The following is a 19,911-nucleotide window of genomic DNA, read 5'->3' as shown; positions in this document are numbered from 1 at the left end:
CCACTCCTGACTTTATATCAGGCAACATGATTGGGCAAGGTGAATCTTTTGATCAAAAATTACTGTCCCAGGTGAGTGATGGGATAGTCTTAGAAAATAATTGACTTTTTGAGGCATGCTGGTCTCACTGTGAGGACACATCAAACTCAGAAATAAGAAATTGTATGAACATAACTGAACATAAAATAGGAATAGTTTTTGTGCTTAAAATCACCACTCTGCTTAAAGCTGTTTGTAAAGCAACTGACAGCAATTTGTAAATAACTGGAAGAACCTTATTAACAGGTAAATGAAGTAAAACTAATTTTTGCCTAGGGATCTTGAACTCAAGATCTCACCTTGACATATAGGTAACTGGAAAGCTGGTACGTACATTAGAAAGTTATTTAGTTTCTGAGAAACTTTAATTAATAACTTTCCTCCATTTAACAGATTTTCTTAATCAATTTATCATTGTTTATGTAAGAGAGATTTAATTCTGATTTAATTATGTCAGCTACTGCTGGTTCCTCCTAAATATTGGCATTACTTTAAATATAAAAATATATATTCACATTGAGAACATTAATGTAAAAATCTCCTGTGCTGAGAAAATGCCACAGATAACAACTGAATCTATTCCACTTTTTTCTGGTCATTTTGACACATAGCACACTTAACGGTGAAGGAAGGAAGGAAGGAAGGAAGGAAGGAAGGAAGGAAGGAAGGAAGGAAGGAAGGAAGGAAGGAAGGAAGGAAGGAGGGAAGAAGGAGGGAAGGAAGGAAGGAGGGAAGGAAGGAGGGAAGGAAGGAGGGAAGGAAGGAGGGAAGGAGGGAGGAAGGAAGGAAGGAAGGAAGGAAGGAAGGAAGGGAGGGAGGGAGGGAGGGAGGGAGGGAGGAAGGAAGGAAGGAAGGGAGGAAGGAAGGAAGGGAGGAAGGAAGGGAGGGAGGGAGGGATATGTAGAGATGTAGTTCTAATGTGAAACAAGAATACTGCATAAAAATATCTTACTTTTTTACTACTATGCATTTTTTACAAATGACACTGGAATACAGGGACAACCAAAATTATTTTAATGAATTTACAGTAACATAATTGATTTGTTATTATTATGCTCCCTCTCTCCTTTCCCTTTAGCTCCTAAAAATACAGTACAAAATATGCTTTCATGTTTATTACTTGGTAATAGAGAAGAAAATCCTGTCCGGTCTCTACTAATGCAAAATTTTCATTTTTCTTCCCATTAGTCTGCATTTCTTTACAACAGCATAATTTCATTGACTTAAAAAAGGCATTTAATTCCATGAGTCAGTAGAATGAGGCCCATAGATGTAAGAATTTTGCAGTGATAGAAACCGTAAACAGGATTTGAATCGTGTTCTGACACATTGTGAGAAGGGGGAATACCAATTTAAGGAGTTCTTTAACAGAACTATACCCAGACTAAAGAGCAAGCATAAGTTAGTGTTCCATACCTCTAGGTTACAAGAAAAAGGTGGTGTCTACATTTTCAGGTGATTTCTAGCCTACATAAAACAATAGTGATTGCACTGTTACAGACACACAGGTATATGTACATTATACAAAAAAATTAGTCCTACGCAAATGAGTGTCAATTAAAATATCTTTACAAGAATGAGTAAGGAGCGTAGAAGGAGCCTGAAACATCCTTCAGTGCAGAAAGTGTGCACAAATCTATGCATGGATTAAATCTCACTTAAATTCCCCAAAGAAGGCAAATCTAAGTGAAACACAAATATGCCCACAGAGTGGTTTTCATCCTTACAGAGATGAAAACAATGCCCCTAAAATGAGTGCTGCATTTTTACCTGCAGTGAACAACATCATAAAACCACTTAGTATTTCAAGACAGACTCTGAAATAAATTATGGAAATTTAGTATAATGTTAACACAGCGCAAGTCTCAGCAGTTCCTGCCCTGTTTGTAGCTATACATTTGTACTGCCCACTGTCACTTTGCATCAGGTTTTCAATAGTAAGACTGTGCAAGCCGTTCTGCTCTTCCTGTGCACAGTACCTATCCCCTTCCAACAACACCCCATCCTTGTACCAGCAGACATTTGGACGGGGGGAACCAGTCACAAGACACTGGAAGCATGCTGAGGCACCTACAAATGTACTGTAGTCAGAAATCAGCCTCACAAATCTGGGAGGAGCTTCTGTGACCTGGAACTCAAAGCTGCAGCTCTCTGAGTCCTCTGCCCTAAACTCAACCCCTTCCTCTTCAGATGGCTCTGCAAACACATCAAAACTAATGTTGACACACTTCTCCCCTTCCACTTCCTGCTCTTGTTGAGTCACTGCAAGCAGTCGGATCGCTTTTTCTGAGTCATCTCTGTGTGGTTCAAACTCAAATTCCAGCTCTATTTCTGACTGGTCACCCGGGCTTACAGTCTTACTCAAAAGCAAGTCACACTTCTGGGACTTGTGTGGTTCACAGCCTGTGGCTATCTCACTGCTTGCTGCATTTGCTTCCTGCTGAGCCATGACCACAAGGGAGCCTTTGCACATTGCTTCTCCCAGCCTATTCATTGCCTGACAGTGATACCAGCCACTATCAGAAGGTCCTACAGTTTGGACCTTCAAACTGTGAAGTCCCTCCTCCTGACTCACAACATACTTCCCTGTGCCAGGTGTCACACGGGTGTCACCTTTGAACCACTGAACTGCTGGGACAGGAGTACCTGTTACAACACACTCAAAAACTGCATCCAAGCCTTCTGTCACCTTGATATCTGTAATGGGCACGGCAAAGCGTGGAGGCATTTCAGTTACTTGGAAATCAATTTTTACATCCTCATTCTCCCCTGCTGCCAAGCCTGCAGCTTGTTCTAACAAGGCAAGTGGAAGTACATCTAGGGAAACCACCATGCTCTTCTTGTCTGGGCTAAACTCAGGACTGGTTATGATTTTGACCTGCTTCTCAAACTCTTTCACTTCATTTTCATCCAGCTCCACTTCCAGGAGGATTTCCTGTGGTGAAGGGGACCTTGAAGATGTGTTTTGCTCCATGTCAAAGTGTATAACATGCTGGTGGGTGACAGGGGGTGGCAGTGCCAGTGACCGTCCATCTTCAGGCAAAACTTCCACCTCTGCAATACTTTTAGCTTCCCCAACAATGTTCACTGCATGGCACAGATACTGTCCTTCATCAGATTTCTGGACATTAGTGATTTCCAGAACATATATGTCCCCATCCTTCTCTGTTCGCACTCTCTCACCTGGCTCCAACAGAGACTTATTATGATACCACTTCACTCCTGGCTTGGGCACACCCACCACCTCAGCCACGAACGTCAGCGTGCTGCCTTCATACAACCTCCTCCTGCTCAATGCCTTGAGGAATGCAGGTGGCATGTCCCTGCCTGATGGCTCCAGGGCTTCACAGGGCATCACAAACCCGTTTGCCTGGGGCTGGTCCGAAGGCTGATGCCTCCTCTCACAGAGCGGGAGCATGGTCAAGGCATCCATATACTCCCCAGTGGGCGTCCGGTAGCGTTCTGGTGGCGTGCTGTCCCCTGATGCAGAGCAGGGTCCCTCAAAGGGTGTGAAATATTGCTCTGACAATGCGCTGCATTTTGAACTCTCGGAGGGTGTGGAGTAGTGCTCAGGGGCCATGCTGTACACTGAGCCCTCGGATGGCGTGGAGTAGTGCTCAGGCGGCGTGTTGTACCCTGAGCCCTCAGACGGCGTGGAGTAACGCTCAGGTGGTGTGTTGTACCCTGAGCCCTCAGACGGTGTGGAGTAGCGCTCAGGTGGCGTGTTGTACCCTGAGCCCTCAGACGGTGTGGAGTAGTGCTCAGGTGTGCTGAGTGGCGTGTGGTAGGATGCTGATGAAGCAGTTTCAAAGATTTCCACAGAGGAGGGAGGTGTGTAGAAGCGGTCCGAATCAGGTGACTCCTCTCTGCTTCCACTCTCCAGCTCTATAGACATTTCTGACTCTGGAGAGAAGGGCCGGGCAAGTTCCTGATGGTTGTTGTAATAATCATAAACCATGCTGAAGGTAACCTCCTCCACTTCCAGTGAAGTGATAGTTTCTTGCTGCTCCTTCTGAACTGTGCCTCTGAGATTTGGAGTTTCATATATCCCAGTGGATCTTAAATAATTGGCCAGAGACAAATCAGGCTCCAGCTCTGAGATTTGAACAGCACTGGACTCTGGAGCTGCAGAAGTATCCTCCCACATTTCTTCTACATCCAGACTGTTCTCAGAGGCTTCCTCAGTGGGAGTCCTCTTCTTGTCCCAAGACTCCCTCCTTTGCTCCTCCTGTGCCACAGGATCATCGATTACTAACCCAAGTATGAGTTTCCCAAAAGAGAAACCCTTGGTTGTGTTTGGTTCCTGTTGAATGTCTCTGAGCTTCTCCTCAGGGGAATCTGTGCTTTCTATCTCACAGGTGAAGCTGCTCATTCCTGGCTCAAAGACCTTTTCTATCTCAGAACCACCACCTCCCTCAGCCTGATGCCCAGCTTGGAGTTTCTTTTCATGTGCAGCTTTTTTCAAGTCCATAATGAAGCTGTCACTCTGGGAGTCTGTGGTCTCCAGTCGTTCCCCACTCTCCCACACATGTGTTTCCTGAACTCCTCTTTGGAAACCTGCTGGGGGTTCCACTAGAAATTCATTCATTTTTTCCTGAATTAAGTCCTCTCCACAGACACTCACCTCTGACTCCTGCATTTCTTCTGCAGAGTGTTCTTCTTCAGCAGATATCATGATGCTGCCAAGATCCCCATTAGGCGTTTGCAAATCAGCTGTTGTGACTTCTCTTGGCTGTTCCTCTTCCTGGGCATCAACCTCCTCCTGCTGCATCCTGTAGCTCTGATGCAGCTCCTCACTCAGAGACACCTCTTCCTCAGGCACACCATGCTGGTGCACAGGGGAGTTGAGCCCAGTGACTCTTACCTGCACACTTTCCAGTGATGTGGTGGGTTTTGCCTGTTCTGTATACACAGTCTCTGCAGCCGGGAAAGGCTCCACAAACTTCTTCAGATCAAATGTGATCTCAGTCTCAGTCTCAGATGGCAACAGCTTCTCTCTGAAATGCACTTCCTCCAGATGAACTTCAGCTTCCTCAGTAAAACCTTGACCTGAGTTTTCTATGCCAGGAGGAGTGGGGATTAAATCCAAGGAAGGGCTGCATGCATCAGACTTCATTTCTTGCAGCATTTGCCTGTCTCTGTTCATTTCCCAGTGTGTGGCATCACCATCATCAATCAGTTCTTCTTTACAAAGATTATCATCAGCTTTAATCTCCTGTTCAATATCAACTGATCTCTCTTGCTCCTTGTCCTGTTCTTCCTGCTGCTCTCCTGCATAGAATTCATAAAAGCCAAACTCCTCCTTTGTGGGGCTGCTTGCAATGTGGTCCTGCAGGTGGGGCACATACTCTTCCACAAGAGGCACATCAGGAGTCATTGCCTCCCAGGCAGGGGCATCACACTCTGTGCAGACATCACTTCCCTCTTGCACCACAGGTGATATAGGAATTAAAAATTGTGAATCCTTACACTCCCCTGCCAGAGCAGACTGTTCAGGGACATGTGTTTGCCCTTGCACTTCCGTAAATGACAAATCCTTACCCTCTATTGCCAGAGCAGACTGCTCAAAGGCATGTGTTTGCTCTTGCACTTCCATAAATGATGAGTCCTTACACTCCCCTGCCAGAGCAGACTGCTCAGGGGCATGTGTTTGCCCTTGCACTTCCGTAAATGACAAATCCTTACCCTCTATTGCCAGAGCAGACTGCTCAAAGGCATGTGTTTGCTCTCGCACTTTCATGAATGATGAGTCCTTACACTCCCCTGCCAGAGCAGACTGCTCAGGGGCATGTGTTTGCCCTTGCACTTCCGTAAATGACAAATCCTTACCCTCTCTTGCCAGAGCAGACTGCTCAAAGGCATGTGTTTGCTCTTGCACTTTCATGAATGATGAATCCTTACACTCCCCTGCCAGAGCAGACTGCTCAGGGGCATGTGTTTGCCCTTCCACTTCCATAAATGGTGACTTCAAGATGTCCCAAGACAGGGTATCGGTATGTGGTAGCACCTTGCCTCCTTCAGGCTCCAGCTCCTCAGAAAAGTGACCTGAGTCTTTGGCCACCAGTTCACATCCTTCCCTGGATATGGTAGGGTGCAATTCAGTGGTATCAATTCCAAACCTATGTTCCTCAGAGTCAGCTTTTCCCTTGTACTGCCTCATCTCAGAAATACCATCTGTATAACTCACCCTTTCTTCTGTATTGCCCACTTCTTGCCTTGCATAAACTTCTGTGGTATCCAGCATCATTGTTTCCTCCATTTCACTTTCCCTGAAGTGAGGAGTTTCCTCGCACTCTTCCAGTTGCTCACCAGAAGGTGGAGACAACCTCAGGGACCATGGTAGGTGGGCTTGCTCCTCCTTGGGGCATGCGGTTTGTTCCTCTTCATCCTTCCCGAGTATGCTGGGGCCTTGGAGGTGCAGGACATGGTCCATGGTAGGCAGTTCCTCAGTGCCTCCATCCTTGCTATACAGCTTGGGTGCGCTGGGCTGCACTGTCAGCTCAGAGGCAGTCTGTGCTGTTCCAGCCACGTTTGTGGCCACACAGCAGTATCGCCCAGCATCCGTGACAGAGACCTCTTGAAGGTGTAAGCGGTATATGCCATTCTTGTCTTCTTCAAACCTCAGCCTCTCACTGGCAGAGAGGCTCTGGCCATTCAAGGACCAGGTCACAGCTGGTGGGGGCTGCCCAGACACAGCACACTCCACCACCACTTCCTCTCCTTCACAGCAGTGAATATGTGCTGGGGCTTCTGTCACAATTTGGGGTGGTTCATTTCCCATATCAAATGAAAACTTAAATTTGTGCTTTATGGTGAAAGCAGCCTGCTCTGGAGAGAGTCGTGGGGTCTCCCTCATCTCTGTGTCTTGCTCTGGCGTTGGAGTGGGGGCAGTGATTTTGATTTCCACAGGCAATGACAGCAAGTCTAAGTCTGGAACTGCACTTGGCAGTCCATTCTCTGCTGCAAGGGCCAGACCAGCTTCTTCTTCCTCCTTCTTCCTCACTTTCTCCTCTTTCTTCTTCTCTTTCTCCCTTTCTTCTTCCTTCACCTTCTCTTTCTTCTCCTTCACTTTCATCCCCTCCTTTTCCTTCATTGTGTACTTATAGGCTGGCATTCGCTGTCTCACATGAAGTGCAGCTGAGGTGCTGACTGTGCCCAGTGGGTTGAAGATCACACAGGTGACAGTGCCACCATGCTGTGGGAGCACAGATGGGAAGGTCAGTGTGGAGCAGCACTCCGTGGTGTGAACAGCAGTGCCCTGGATGCGCCCCACGGGCTTGTCATTGTTGTACCAAGTGACGGTGGGCTGTGGGCGGCCATGGAAGAGGCAGGAGAAAGTGCATCTTTGTCCCTCGACAGTTTCCTGGGGCTTGACCTCCTGTACAAAGAGGGGTGGGCAGGGCTCCAGGAGCCCACCTTGCACCTGCCATCTCTCCCCCATGGCCTTGGGTGTGGAGTATTGCTTCACTACCTGCACTCTGAGGGGCTTCGAGCCAACCATTGTGGCAGCCACCTTAGGTGGGCTGGGCTTCCCAGGAGGGCCCTCCTGGGGCATGAACATGAGGGATTCCTGCTTCTTTTTCAGTGCTGCCCTCTTTGCTTCCCTCAGCTTCTGCAGCTTCCAACGGATCTCCTCATCCAGGAGCTCCTCAGCATCAGGCACTGTGCGCCTGTGCTCCCTACTCTGTGCCAGCCCTGGGCGGTGAGGCCCCGCCAGTGGCAGGCTCTGGAAACAGATGGTTCGTACCATGCCCCGGGCTGGTGAGAGGTCCCCAAGCTCAGCCACCTGCCCCTTGTCAAAGGGAGAGCCAGTGCAGCGGAGCACCACCCGCAGCCGGTCCTCCCGCCGCTGCTGCAGCAGGCACTCCCAGCTCTGCCGCACCCACTCTGCTTTTCCGGCGAGACCCAAGCCCCGCTGCTCCCCTCTGCGTGCCACCAGCAGCGAGGCAGTGGACTCAGCTGAGCCCTCACTGTTAATGGCGAATACCCTGTAGCTGCCAGCGTCGTACTCCCGCACATCCTGCAGCTCCAGGCTGGCACAGTGCGTGTGCTCCGTGCTCTCGGTGCGAATCACCTTGCGGCAGTCCTGGAGGACAGGCCGGTTGTTGTGAAACCAGGCCATGTGTGGTGCTGGGCATGCCACCAGCTTGCAGTGGAAGAACGCAGGGTCCCCCTCCACAACAGACCTACACTTCAAGCCCTGTGTGAAGATGGGTTTACGGTTCTGGGGGCAAGCCAGCACCGCCACTGTGCCATGTCCCTTGAAGTCCACCATGCTGTGCTGCTCTGCAAGAGAAGGAGATTGGGTTATTACATGTCATGCTCTGCCTACCATCTGGTTGTAAAAAAGTAGCAATATGTTGAAATAAAAAATGGGCATGCAACAGATTTCATCACACACCCAGGAAAAAAAAGTAATTCACTCACCATATTTGTTCGAATAAACGCAACGCCTTGCTCTGTTTTAAAGATTGACACGAAAATCGTTCGTTGTCTGTTCTTTCTTCAGACTGTGGAAATTTCTTCTTGAACAAGCAAAAAAAGAATTTCAAAATAACATGTTCTTCTGCGTGTATGTTTTTGTTGCCTGGAAAAGCTGTGTGTCTTTGGGTGGCAAAGAAGAAAATCTTACCTGACTTGCAGACAGTAGAATAAACGCCCTTTCTGACCCCTCTGTTTGTAGGTATGTTCAAACAATTGAAAAAAATATTTTGAAATATATTTTTTTTAGAAGTAAGTAACATGAAATGAGAAGGCGTTTATTCGAACTAATACAGCCACTAACTTCACAGTGTTATGCACGGGGGAAAAAAGCAAGCAACATGAACCACGTATGCTATCTGCAAGCCAGGGTAAGAGATGTATAATGATGAATTAATGTATGTAAAAAAAAGTGCAAGGAATCAATGGGAATGTGTAGCTTTCACATAACCTAAACAACAAATGCTCTCTAGTATACTTCATGTATCCATTCAACAGTGTCCATTGAACTGATTAATGTTAGGCTGCTAACTTGTTTAAAAGTAATACAATTAAGATTTGTATAACTTCCTTCTGAAGTAAACTATTCCATGCATTCAAAAGGAAATTGAACAAATAAGAGCTCTGTGAACAGCTGCAAAGCATGAAGTAAAAGTTAAAAATATGGCTGCACAGTTATAAATTTGAAGTTTTAAACATATTTTAAAACTTGAATAACCTTATAATGCAGGTAACCCTTTGCATATCAAAACAAACATGCAACATGTTCCAATATGCTTTAAAATGTGTCTTTCCCCATCAGACACTTCATGGAAGCTGATAAAAGCTTTTCACAACATTACTAATTACTGGTACTAATTATTCTCATCGGTGATTGTACCTTTCAGTTCCATTTCAACCTCTTCCTCTAGCTTCTCATGAACAATTTTTTCAGGAGCTAGAATAAAAAAGACAAAGATTTTTGAGCTATAGTTGCTAAATGTGCCAATCAACATTTTATATAGTAAAAATATCCAATCTATTTTGCAAAAACACATAAATTCACATGTACATACACACACATAAATGCATGCCAAACATTTCAAACACCTGATAAATTTTGAGAACAGAGTAATCAAATATTTTCAAACTTGTTTGAAATGCACATTTTTCTATAAGATTTGCTTTCTTTTCGCAGGGTGGGGGAAAGTTTCTAAAACAACATGCCTTTATCATGCTGTAAATCCCTGAAGAAAACATTCAACAATCCACAGACTAATGAGATACTTCTTGTTGTTTATCATCTCTTAGGGAATGAATATATTGGAATGCAATGATGATGCTATGCATGAGGAATTGATACTTGGAAGGAGCATGCAGTTGCCAACCTGTCACTTTCAGATGGGTGCTGCACTCGGCTTGTCCTGCAGAGTTAACTATTCTGCACTTGTATATACCCTTGTTGTTCTGATCAACTTTCAATAATCTTAAACTGCACAGTGGCCCATCATGTTTTATGGAACACAGTGCAGACTCCTCAACTATTAGCTGATTGCACAGCCAGACTACGCAAGGTGTAGGCACACCTTTCATTATGCAAAAGAGAAACACATCATCTCCTTCTTCTACAGTGGTTTCTGAAGGCAGAGTTTCAAGAAACTCTGGTGCTTTGGCGTCAGTTTCTGTGATGTCTTCACATGGCACAACATCAGGATAATATACTCTGTTTCTTTGCTTCTCAGTTTCATATGGTCTTTGGGATGTAGATATAAATAAGCTCGAGGTTTTCTTTGAAGATTCTTGCTTAACTTCAGATGCTTTAAACTGACAATCTTTGGCTGCTTTAAAGCTTTTAGTATCTGATTCAAGAGTAATTTTTGTTACTGCTTTGGCTTGTGCTTCTTTTGCTAGGTAAGAATAAAGTTAGGAAAAGGATTAGGTCAGATGTTTTGCAGGAATAAAAAAATCCTTATACTTAGGGGGAAAACCCCAGTAATTAGTATTGATAGAATATGCTGTATATTAGTACTAAAACAATGCTATTAAACATGAGTGATTGCACATTTAAGAGCTCTGTTCCTGTTAGGCTAATTCTAGGTAACAGTTAAGCCTGTGGGACTTCCATCTTGATCCACAATGACTAAAAAAAGCACATCTTTGCTTCTAATTTAGAGCCTTAATTTGGTAAGTAGCAGCAGAAGTTTATGTAAAGTGCTTTTCATGGCTCTATAGTGAAGAAAGAAAATTTCAATAATTAAGAGCCAAATCAACAGGATCAATGCCTTTCTCATTATTCATCACAGTTTTCTGGCCTGATTTCTTTGAAATCATCAGAAATACTATCACCTGTAGTGATAATACATTTTTTGGGTCTTCATTACTGGTAACACTACTAACATTTTAATACTTTGATGTCAGGAAGAGGTGGAAGGAGTTTTAGCAAAAAATAAATAGTTAAATATTAGGAAGAGCGAAAGGTAGAAAACAGTTCATTGTTGCAGTAATACAATACTTGCACCCATTAATCCTTTCAAGTACATTAACTTATATTGCCAACTTTGGAATTGGAATCTTGGATTTGTTAGAAACATGCTGGAGTTTGAAATGACCTGGTATCTAATTCAACATTGCATCTGACATTCTTTTCTTCCTTAAACTCCAGCTCCAGGAATTAACAGAATATAAAATTTCCTACAAGCCTGTTTTGCTTTACATCTCACTGCATATCACAAAGGATATGGGGAATAAAAAGCCTGAGACATCTGCGACTTTATGGGAAGAGGCACAGAGTTACAATACCAACTTCCCAGTACTGCATGTCACTTGTGAATAGAGCTGTAAATGTGGAGGAAAAACTCCAAAGCATTATTATTAGAGCTTTCTCAATTAAATACTGATAATAAAGGAAATATGAGTGAGCTCTAGGCAGTTAAAATGAAGCTGCAAAAGGTAAGTGATAATGTTAAAAGTCAGATAACCACCTTTGACTGTTAGTACTGCAGAAGTTGTTGTCCCTCCATAGTCATTATACACAGTACAACTGTATAGTCCTTGATCTGTCAGCTGGACATTTAGGATTGTGAGCAGAAGAACATTCCCATTTTGTGATATCTTCAATTTTTCAGACAATTCTATCTTTTCACCTTCATGGGCCCAAAGAAACTCATAGAATTCATTTTCTAAGGCACATATGAACTGAGCAGTGTCACCACACTTCACAGTTAGGTCTCTGAGTTGCAAGAGAACCTTTGGAGGGACATCTCTCTTTTCCTGAGAGGTCTTCATAGAGATTTTGGTGCTCTGAGATGTTTGAGAAAGGACTGTTGTGTGCATGGCTTTCATTTCTTCAATTGATGTAGACTTCATGGTCAAACTTTCTGACACGCTTTCAAAAACCTGTACACGCAATTCCTGTGATGGCTGTTCCACTGATTTAAATTCTTTTTGATAAGTTTCAATGTTCTTCTTTGTGAGAGGAGAAACGTGAAGTTCTGATATAGACTCTTTTACATCTTTCCCAGAACTTTGCCTATCTAGGGCTTGCACTGTGTAATCAAGTAACAAAAACAACAACATTAGTATCTAAAGAACTTGACTGGGCCATGCTCTGAACAAAATCAAACAGCATGGGGGGGTGAAAATGAATGATCTTCATTTGAAAACACAGCATGCCAGATGTACTACTCTGTTGACACAGAAGTTATCCATTCACATGAATGAATGACAAGAGATGCCTAAGCTAGTCATGCAGTTGATACTCGGTGCTTGTCTCTTCTTTCACTAAAGTGGTCCATTTTAGTATTGGAAACTTATGGCCCTTTCAAAGGAGGTTTTTTTTTTTCCCCCTACAGAATAGTGCAAAATACCTCAGTCACTGCTATAAAGATCACTAAATCACTTTTTAAAAAAAATATGAATGCCTTCATTAAAGCATTGTTGTTCTTTGACCTATATTGAGATGCAAACTTGAAAATTTCCAGATGTTACAGCTTAAAGACAGGAAATGAGAGTGGATGGGTTACTGAGGGTACTATTAATGTTAGGTGGGAAAGAAAAGGTGTGAAACAAGGGAAAAATTAGTAACAGCATAGAAGTGTGGTATACAACATATTGAATCCCTTTGAAGTAAAAATGGGGCTTTACCTTCTGCAGTCACTGTAAGTGTAGCTGTACAAGTTGTTTCTCCAGCACTATTTCTTGCCTTGCAAGAGTATTGGCCAGCATGCTCTAAGAAAGCATCTACTATTATCAGTATAGCTGTGCCTGTAGACTCATCAAAGTGGAAAACTAAGTCTTTTTTTGGCAACATGAGTTGTTGATCATGAAACCACTGGATTTTTGGTTTGGGCCTGCCAGAGACTCTAGCATGAAATCTGACTGATTCCCCGCTGCATACCCTGCAGCTTGAAATAGGCTGGATAAAGGCGGGCCTTTGGCCAATAGATTCCTTCTTAAGTGAAACAGATGAAGAAACATGCCAAGGGGACTCTGATGTAACTTCTTCAACCTTTTTAAATCCTGAAAAGAAGCATGCCAACTTTTAATTTCTTACCCTACACTACAGTAAATTTTCTCTCTCATTCAAGATTTTTTTTCTAACTTGCAACTTAACAGCATGAATTATTTTCATTCATCATTTATAAAATCTATTGCAAAAAGAAAACAAAATACTTACGGTTAATAATATCAAGGACAATATAGAACAGCAAATTCTTCAAACAATATTTCTGCTCTAAAACTTTGATCAATGTTCCATCAATTCATATGAATGTAAACTATTTCTTTTCAGTTGCCGGAGTACCTGCTACATACCTTTATTTAAGATGTTTTTCAACACTTTCAAAGTAATTTATTTTGTACAAAAACTCCTACTAGATTGTCTTCACAGGCAAATCAAAGAATGTGTAAGCAAAAAACTTCCATTAAAAAGAAGGTTTTTACCATCTTTGGTGCATGACAGATTCTAAGACTAGAGTAAATGAAAAGGGGGGGCATGGAACACTGAAAAATTTTGAAATACATTTTTATGTCGGTGACACATATTTTGGAGACATATTTGTATGCTGGGGACATTGTATGCAAAATGGTAGCGATTAATTGAGTTAAAAGACACCATGACAGACAACAACTCACATATAAGCATCAGTGTATATTAAGATGATTATTGGAACATGACCTGAACAAGACAACTTCTCTAATTGCACAGTGTACCTTCTAACTTCAAGGTAGCAGTGCTGGTCACTTGGCCTACAGAATTACTCGCCACAAAGGTATAGATTCCTTCATCCTCTGGATAAGCTTCAGCAATCTCCAGCTGGTAAGTGTCTTCAAACTGAGTCATTCTAAAAAACCGTGATGGCTTGATCTCCTTCTCTTTGCTGTACCAAGAGACTTTCAGATCTGTTCAGGCAAAAGAAAGAAAAAAAAAGGAGTAAATGATGATATTCTACTAGCAAATAAACACTATTTTTGTATTTATAGCTTTCAAAAATCTTAAACTCAAGTATCTAACTTTAAAAGTGCCTTGTAATTATTCTCGTAAAGTATGATGATTGGAAAGTAACCTACTTGTTTCTTTAGATTTTGATTTGTGTATTGGAAATACTTGTATGGCAAAACTGATGCTGGTGCAGACATGTTACTGAGTAAAAGTAATTGTTCCTTAACTCTGTTAGTGTAAAAATTTAAAAATACTTTGCTACTACTTAAATCAGAGAAAGTATCTTTTTAAAAATGTGATTTTGCTACAATTGCATGATTAAACAGGCTATAAAATATCTAGCTTGAGCTAGTCAGGTTAAGAAATTAGAACATTCTGTTGCTAAGCACAGCTCTTTCCCTCTTTTTGTTGCAAATATTACATATTTCTCAAGAAAGATTTATATATTCCTATTTAAAATGTTGTATTACTTGTATAGATTCTTGTAGACTTTGGAGAGAATTGAAGCAGAGTTTAGCCTTTCCTCTCCACCTGTCACTATACTACATCATGATTCATATGTTGTTACTCAAATTGTATGCTATTACTGTTATCAGAAGGCTGTTTTCTATAGCCAGTTGCACAATGTGTATCATTAAACAACTGTACTTGCAATCATGTGTTACCTAACCTAGTATAAAAGGTTTTTACAACACAAGTGAGAGGTATACAAATACATTTGGCTAGAGTATTCAATAAAGGAAATTTTCAATAGGAATGATGTCTTCATTGCAAGGGTTGTCAAGCACTGGAACAGGCTGCCCAGTGAAGTGGTAGAGTCACAGTCCCTGGAGGTATTTAAAAGCCATGTAGATGTGGAACTTAGGGACATGGTTTATTTCTGGACTTGGCAGTTCTGGGTTAACAGTTGGACCTGATGATCTTTGAGGTCTTTTCCCACCTAAATGATTCTATGATGGGTGACCTAGATGAAAGGATCCTTATATTTTGTGCTGTAAATGCAGCTTCCACATTCACATGAATACAGTTCTATTAAAAAAAGTTACACTAGCATGCATTGCACAAAGAGTGGGCCAGTCTTTCCAACATACATTTTCTGAGTTTTAGCAGCACTTCTAAAGCTGAATCAGATTTGTTGTAAAGCTTCTTTTTTTAAAAAAAACCTGGAGTTTTATTTTAAGGGATGGAAATGAAAATTATATATGTTTGCATATATAACCAATTTATAAGAATTTTTATAGAACTGTCACTCAGAATTATTTTTAAATTTGGAGGATTTTTATCTTAAATAATTTTAAATTCTTTGGCTTGTGAACTGGATCTTACTCTGCAGTTTACTATGTGAATATTTTATTAGTTACTCAAGACCATTTGCTAAGTGAAGAAAGGTAGCTTTATTTGACTGTATGTTAAGGAAAAAGATATTTTAATTGCAGACTGAAATTCTATGTCACTAAGTCAAGAAAACTTATTTAAGTAAAATCTACACTTAAAAGACAATGAAGAAACACTTTTTATGCTAGGAAAAAGAAAGTAACCACAGTTTAGTGTTTGCAGAGTGATACTTAGAAATATTGGGAGAAAGGTTGAGTCACAATTTCAGTCAGTTAGTGCAGTTAACAGACATGGCAGTGTGTGTCTTCAGAAACTTCATCATGTTCATTTGACATGGTAATGCTTTTCCCCCATGAAACTCTACATTTTACTCACTGACAGAGTTTTCCAACATCAGTTAGCATTTGAAATGCTGAGACGTTTCCAAAGACAAATTTTGTAAAACAGATCTTCTTTTTTGAAACACTTAATATGCTTATGATAGTTTAAAACTTCCATGCTTGACGCCACCTTTGACTTGCTTAACTGAAAGTAGTTAACAACACTTGGCTCTGTGTGTATATCAAATAACTGCACTTCTATGGTTAGACTGATCCAAGCATATACACTGCTGAATTTTTTTCTGAATTCAAGATGAAAAATTCTGAGAGATGGAAAGATGTACAGTATTTCATTAAACCCACCTGTCCCAGTAGCTCTGCACTGAAAACAAGCAGAATGTCCCTCAGATGTAACAGTATCACGTAGTGGTATTATGACAGCAGGTGGGTACACTGGCATTTCTAGCTCGGGAGAAACAACTTCTGGGACTAAAGAATAAAGGACAGAAGTGATGAAGATGAAGAATGAAAATTTCATTTCTAAAACATTATTATGAGCATGGGAAACTCACTTTCAACTGAAAGTGAAGCTGAAGTTGTAGCTACTCCATAGTAATTTTTTGCTTCACAGGTGTACACTGCTTCATCTTCAGGGAAAGTTTCAATCAGCAACAGAGTATATTCTTGTGCATCATGGAGAAATTTGCACTTGAAACCTGGAGAAAGCTGTTGATCATCTTTGTACCAGGAAATTTTGGGCTGGGGTTTGCCTGATACAATAGCACAAAAGCGGGCAGGTTTGCCAGACTCCACAGTAGTCGGCTGTAGCTCCCGAATAATCTGGGGTGGCTCTGGAGCTGAAAATTGTGAGGAAGCGAGGTGGCAAAGAGAGAGAGGAAGAAGAAGGAGAGAGAGAGAGAAGTCTCATTATTGATATTATTAGTGATTCAAAACTATTTGCAAAGGATTAAACAAACAAAACTATCCCCCTTATTATTCCTAATCTTTTGTGTCCGTGAAAATCTGCCCTTTTCCTTGATACAGGGGGAATGATCTAGGAGCAAGTGCCTTAACATAATTGGCTGTTTTGGTGTAAGTGTTTTCTGGCAAAATGTGTCCAAGAATTGTTAGGTTGATCACTCTGGAAAGGCATATCTGTCCATATGAGCAAATTAGTTTTCTTTAGACTGGAGAATTTTCTGGTCTAAGTAAATACAGTGGGAAAAGAACTGCCATGGTATTTTTATCCACTAGCCAGCTACTTCAGTAGGGCAAGAAACATCCATGTACATGAAGAATTTGGTAGTATTCCCGATGATCCTTTTGAAATTTTTTTTCTTTCAAGAGTTAGAATTCCAGAGAAGCTATATAAAAATCAGAAAACCATTGAGTAATAAACAGTCAAAACATTGGTTGTGGGGCCACATACCATTCACATAAAGAACAACAGAACTTCTATTCCGTCCTGCAACAAAAGTATATTCTCCAGCATCAGAGTAAGTGGTTTCAAAGATGCTCATTCGATGAACTCTCCTTTCCACCACATACTTGTATCTTTCCTCATATTGGAAGTTGATCTCAATACCATCCTTGTACCACTGTGGTTCAATGTCATCTTCATTGACTTCAAATTCAATTTCAGCTCTTTGTCTCTCAACGACCTTTGGAAAAGTAGAATAAATAATAGAAATAATATTGTTTTTTCCTATGGTCTCACTTTCCATTTCCTAGATGGAGGTTCTGACCTTATGATTACAGATTTTTGTGCTATGACTCTTGCTGGTTAGATATTGTTGCTCCTCCCTTGCATTATTCTTTGAGTGACAAAGCTATGAAATACTTATTCATCTGTATAGGCCTTACCTGAATATCTTTCTGGGCACTTCTGATACGAATGTCACGACCTTCCACTATCAAATTGGCACTGGATGTGTTTCCACCTGCTACTACAGTGTACTGACCAGCATCAGACATCTTTGTGGAAGGAATGATGAGACGATGGACATATTTCTCTCTCTGAATTTTCAACCTGAGCACACCAGAAAAGAAAATGAGCTAGCTATTTCCTGGGGAAAAACACACACCAAAAGTAAATATGGTGTAGAAGCAATAATTTACCTATCACCTATCTGGAGTTCTTGCCCATCCTTCATCCACTGGACCTGAATGTCAGGTTCTGAAATTTCACATTCAAAAATAGCCCTCTTCTTCTCCACCACTTTGATGTCTTTAATATGCTTCCTAAACTCAATGTGACGAGCTAGGGCAGAAAATAATAGAATGAGTGCCATGATGTTATTTAAGCCACCAGAAGTCACTAAATACGCAAATCAAGAGAGCAAATACCTTCCACATATAAAGTCGCTGATGAAGCTGCTTTTCCAGCAACAAAAGTATATTCTGCTGCATCACCAAAATGCACATTCCTTATGGAGAGGGAGTGTGTAAGCTTCTTTGTTCGTATCTGGCATTTATCAGTTGATTTTATTTCAACGCCATTCTTTAGCCATTTATATGAGATACCTTCATAATTGACTGTAACTTCAAATGTTATTGTATCTTTCTCTTCGGCATTGATGTCTTTTAGCATGGAGGTAATTAGGATGGCTAAAAGGAAAGAAATGGACAAGGTTTGCTTTCTTCCATTCTGTTTTACTTTATTTTAATGACATGCTAACAAGATAAAGGATGCTTCAACTTCTTGAAGACAATTTTGGAAATATTATAAGGTAGGTTTTGTGTTCAGAATCAGTATTACAATTAAATCTCCCACAACTTCTGAATGACACAGGAATCCAAATTCTGTTTTCTATGGTGACTTGGCAATTAGGCATGTTGGCCTAAAAAGAACAATGCAGGATCTGACTTTCAAGTTCACTTTTTCTAAATCTCTTTAAAGAATGTAATTGAGGCTATTTAGTGTTATTTAAAAACGCCTCTACAGCTGTGCTGGCTTTGTCAGAATTTCATTTAGTCCATGTGTTAACAGAAACTCATAATTGGTAACCGTAAAATATTCTGGATAATTTAATTTTGACATACGTTTTACAGTCAGGGTTGCGCTGACTCTATCATTTCCACAGACAAATGTGTATTCTGCAGAATCTTCACTGCTTGTGTTCATGATATTGAGTTGATGGAGTTTCCCCTGGACAACTATTTTGAACTTTTCACTCATTTCAATCTCCACACCATTTTTCAACCAGACAGCAGGCACATTGAAATGAGAAACTTCACATTCAAAAGAGGCGGTTTTGGTCTCAGGGATCTCAATATTTTTCATGGTCTTTGTGATGTGTATGCCTAAAAGGAGGGCAAAAAAGACGAGAGAGAATTTTCTAAAAGTTGGTATGTTTGGAAGACTGCAAAAAATCAAGGGTAACAGGCTATGAAGCATCAGGTCAAGTTGCTCAGTTATGGTGTAAACAATTCATACAACTACCTTCTTACAAACTTACAATACTTACTTTCCACAAACAGTTTCGCTTTACACTCAATTTGCCCAACAAGAGCTGTGTATTCCCCAGCATCATCAGGAGATATGTTATGCAGCATAAGCTTGTGAACTTTCCTTTGAGAGATCATCTTGTATTTATCACTTGGTTTAAGCTCAATATTTTTATGGAACCAACGGACAGGTACAGTATCATGGGAAACACTCAGTTCGAATGAGACAACAGCATTTTCCAAAGCAGTCACATCCTTCGGCTTTTTGATGATCTTGACAGCTAGAGGGAAAAAAGTTAGCAATATTCAGCACTTTGTATGATTTGAATTTCAAAACATGCATTACAGCAAACATTCAAACCAGACTGACTTACTTTCCACATGAAGTCTGGCATTTGCTCCTATTTTTCCAAGTTTAAAGCTGTAAACAGACTCATCGGTGACAGCACAGTGTTTGATTCTCAGTGTGTGAACAGTGCCTTTCACTGTAATTTCATATTTGTCACTTGATTCAAGTTCAACACCATTTTTAATCCATAGAGCTCCTTTCACATCAGGGTGGGTCAGTTCTACACTGAAAACTGCCTCCTGTGATTCTGTCACTGTCAAGTTCTTCAGTGTTTTCTTTATCTTAACAGCTAGGGAAAAAAAGGGAAAAAAAATAGAAAAAAACCCTTGACAAAACAGATCAAAATTAAAGCCCATAGTAAATACAATAATTTTAATAAAAGTGAATAATGGTGCTTCATAGTAATTTGTGCAGTTTCCAGCAAAGCGGTGTGCTGGGAACAAAACAAGGAAGCTTTCTTGTAGCATCCATGAGAAATGTTTGGTTTCTGGGGTTTTGTCTGTTTGTTCTGTTGGTTGGTT

At 41.2% G+C, this 19,911-nt stretch overlaps 2 protein-coding genes across 13 annotated transcripts in view; both read right to left on the bottom strand.

The window, feature by feature from the left end:
* TTN (titin) overlaps positions 1–19,911 on the bottom strand; it is a 245,176-nt gene that overhangs the window by 195,734 nt on the left and 29,531 nt on the right. For all 12 annotated transcript variants that reach the window (XM_048308565.1, XM_048308553.1, XM_048308560.1 and 9 more), the window contains exons 33-43: positions 19,416–19,679; positions 19,062–19,322; positions 18,637–18,897; positions 17,941–18,201; positions 17,713–17,854; positions 17,458–17,623; positions 17,024–17,255; positions 16,167–16,451; positions 15,958–16,083; positions 13,711–13,899; positions 9,401–9,457 (exon numbers count right to left, since the gene is read on the bottom strand). In XM_048308565.1, coding sequence (XP_048164522.1) covers positions 9,401–9,457; positions 13,711–13,899; positions 15,958–16,083; positions 16,167–16,451; positions 17,024–17,255; positions 17,458–17,623; positions 17,713–17,854; positions 17,941–18,201; positions 18,637–18,897; positions 19,062–19,322; positions 19,416–19,679 — 2,244 coding nt within the window. The remainder of the gene's footprint in view (positions 1–9,400; positions 9,458–13,710; positions 13,900–15,957; positions 16,084–16,166; positions 16,452–17,023; positions 17,256–17,457; positions 17,624–17,712; positions 17,855–17,940; positions 18,202–18,636; positions 18,898–19,061; positions 19,323–19,415; positions 19,680–19,911) is intronic.
* On the bottom strand, positions 1,031–8,558 carry LOC125328250 (muscle M-line assembly protein unc-89-like). The gene is made up of 2 exons (XM_048308566.1): positions 8,467–8,558; positions 1,031–8,325 (listed from the first exon to the last, which is right to left on the bottom strand). Exon 2 carries the CDS (start codon positions 8,312–8,314, stop codon positions 1,877–1,879), a length of 6,438 nt encoding a protein of 2,145 aa, XP_048164523.1. The 5' UTR covers positions 8,315–8,325; positions 8,467–8,558; the 3' UTR covers positions 1,031–1,876.

The sequence above is a fragment of the Corvus hawaiiensis genome, chromosome 7, assembly GCF_020740725.1.
Source record: "Corvus hawaiiensis isolate bCorHaw1 chromosome 7, bCorHaw1.pri.cur, whole genome shotgun sequence".
In the NCBI taxonomy this organism is placed as follows: Eukaryota; Metazoa; Chordata; class Aves; order Passeriformes; family Corvidae; genus Corvus; species Corvus hawaiiensis.
The sequence above is the reverse complement of the archived record's forward strand: the minus strand, read 5'-3'. Positions and strand labels throughout refer to the sequence as shown.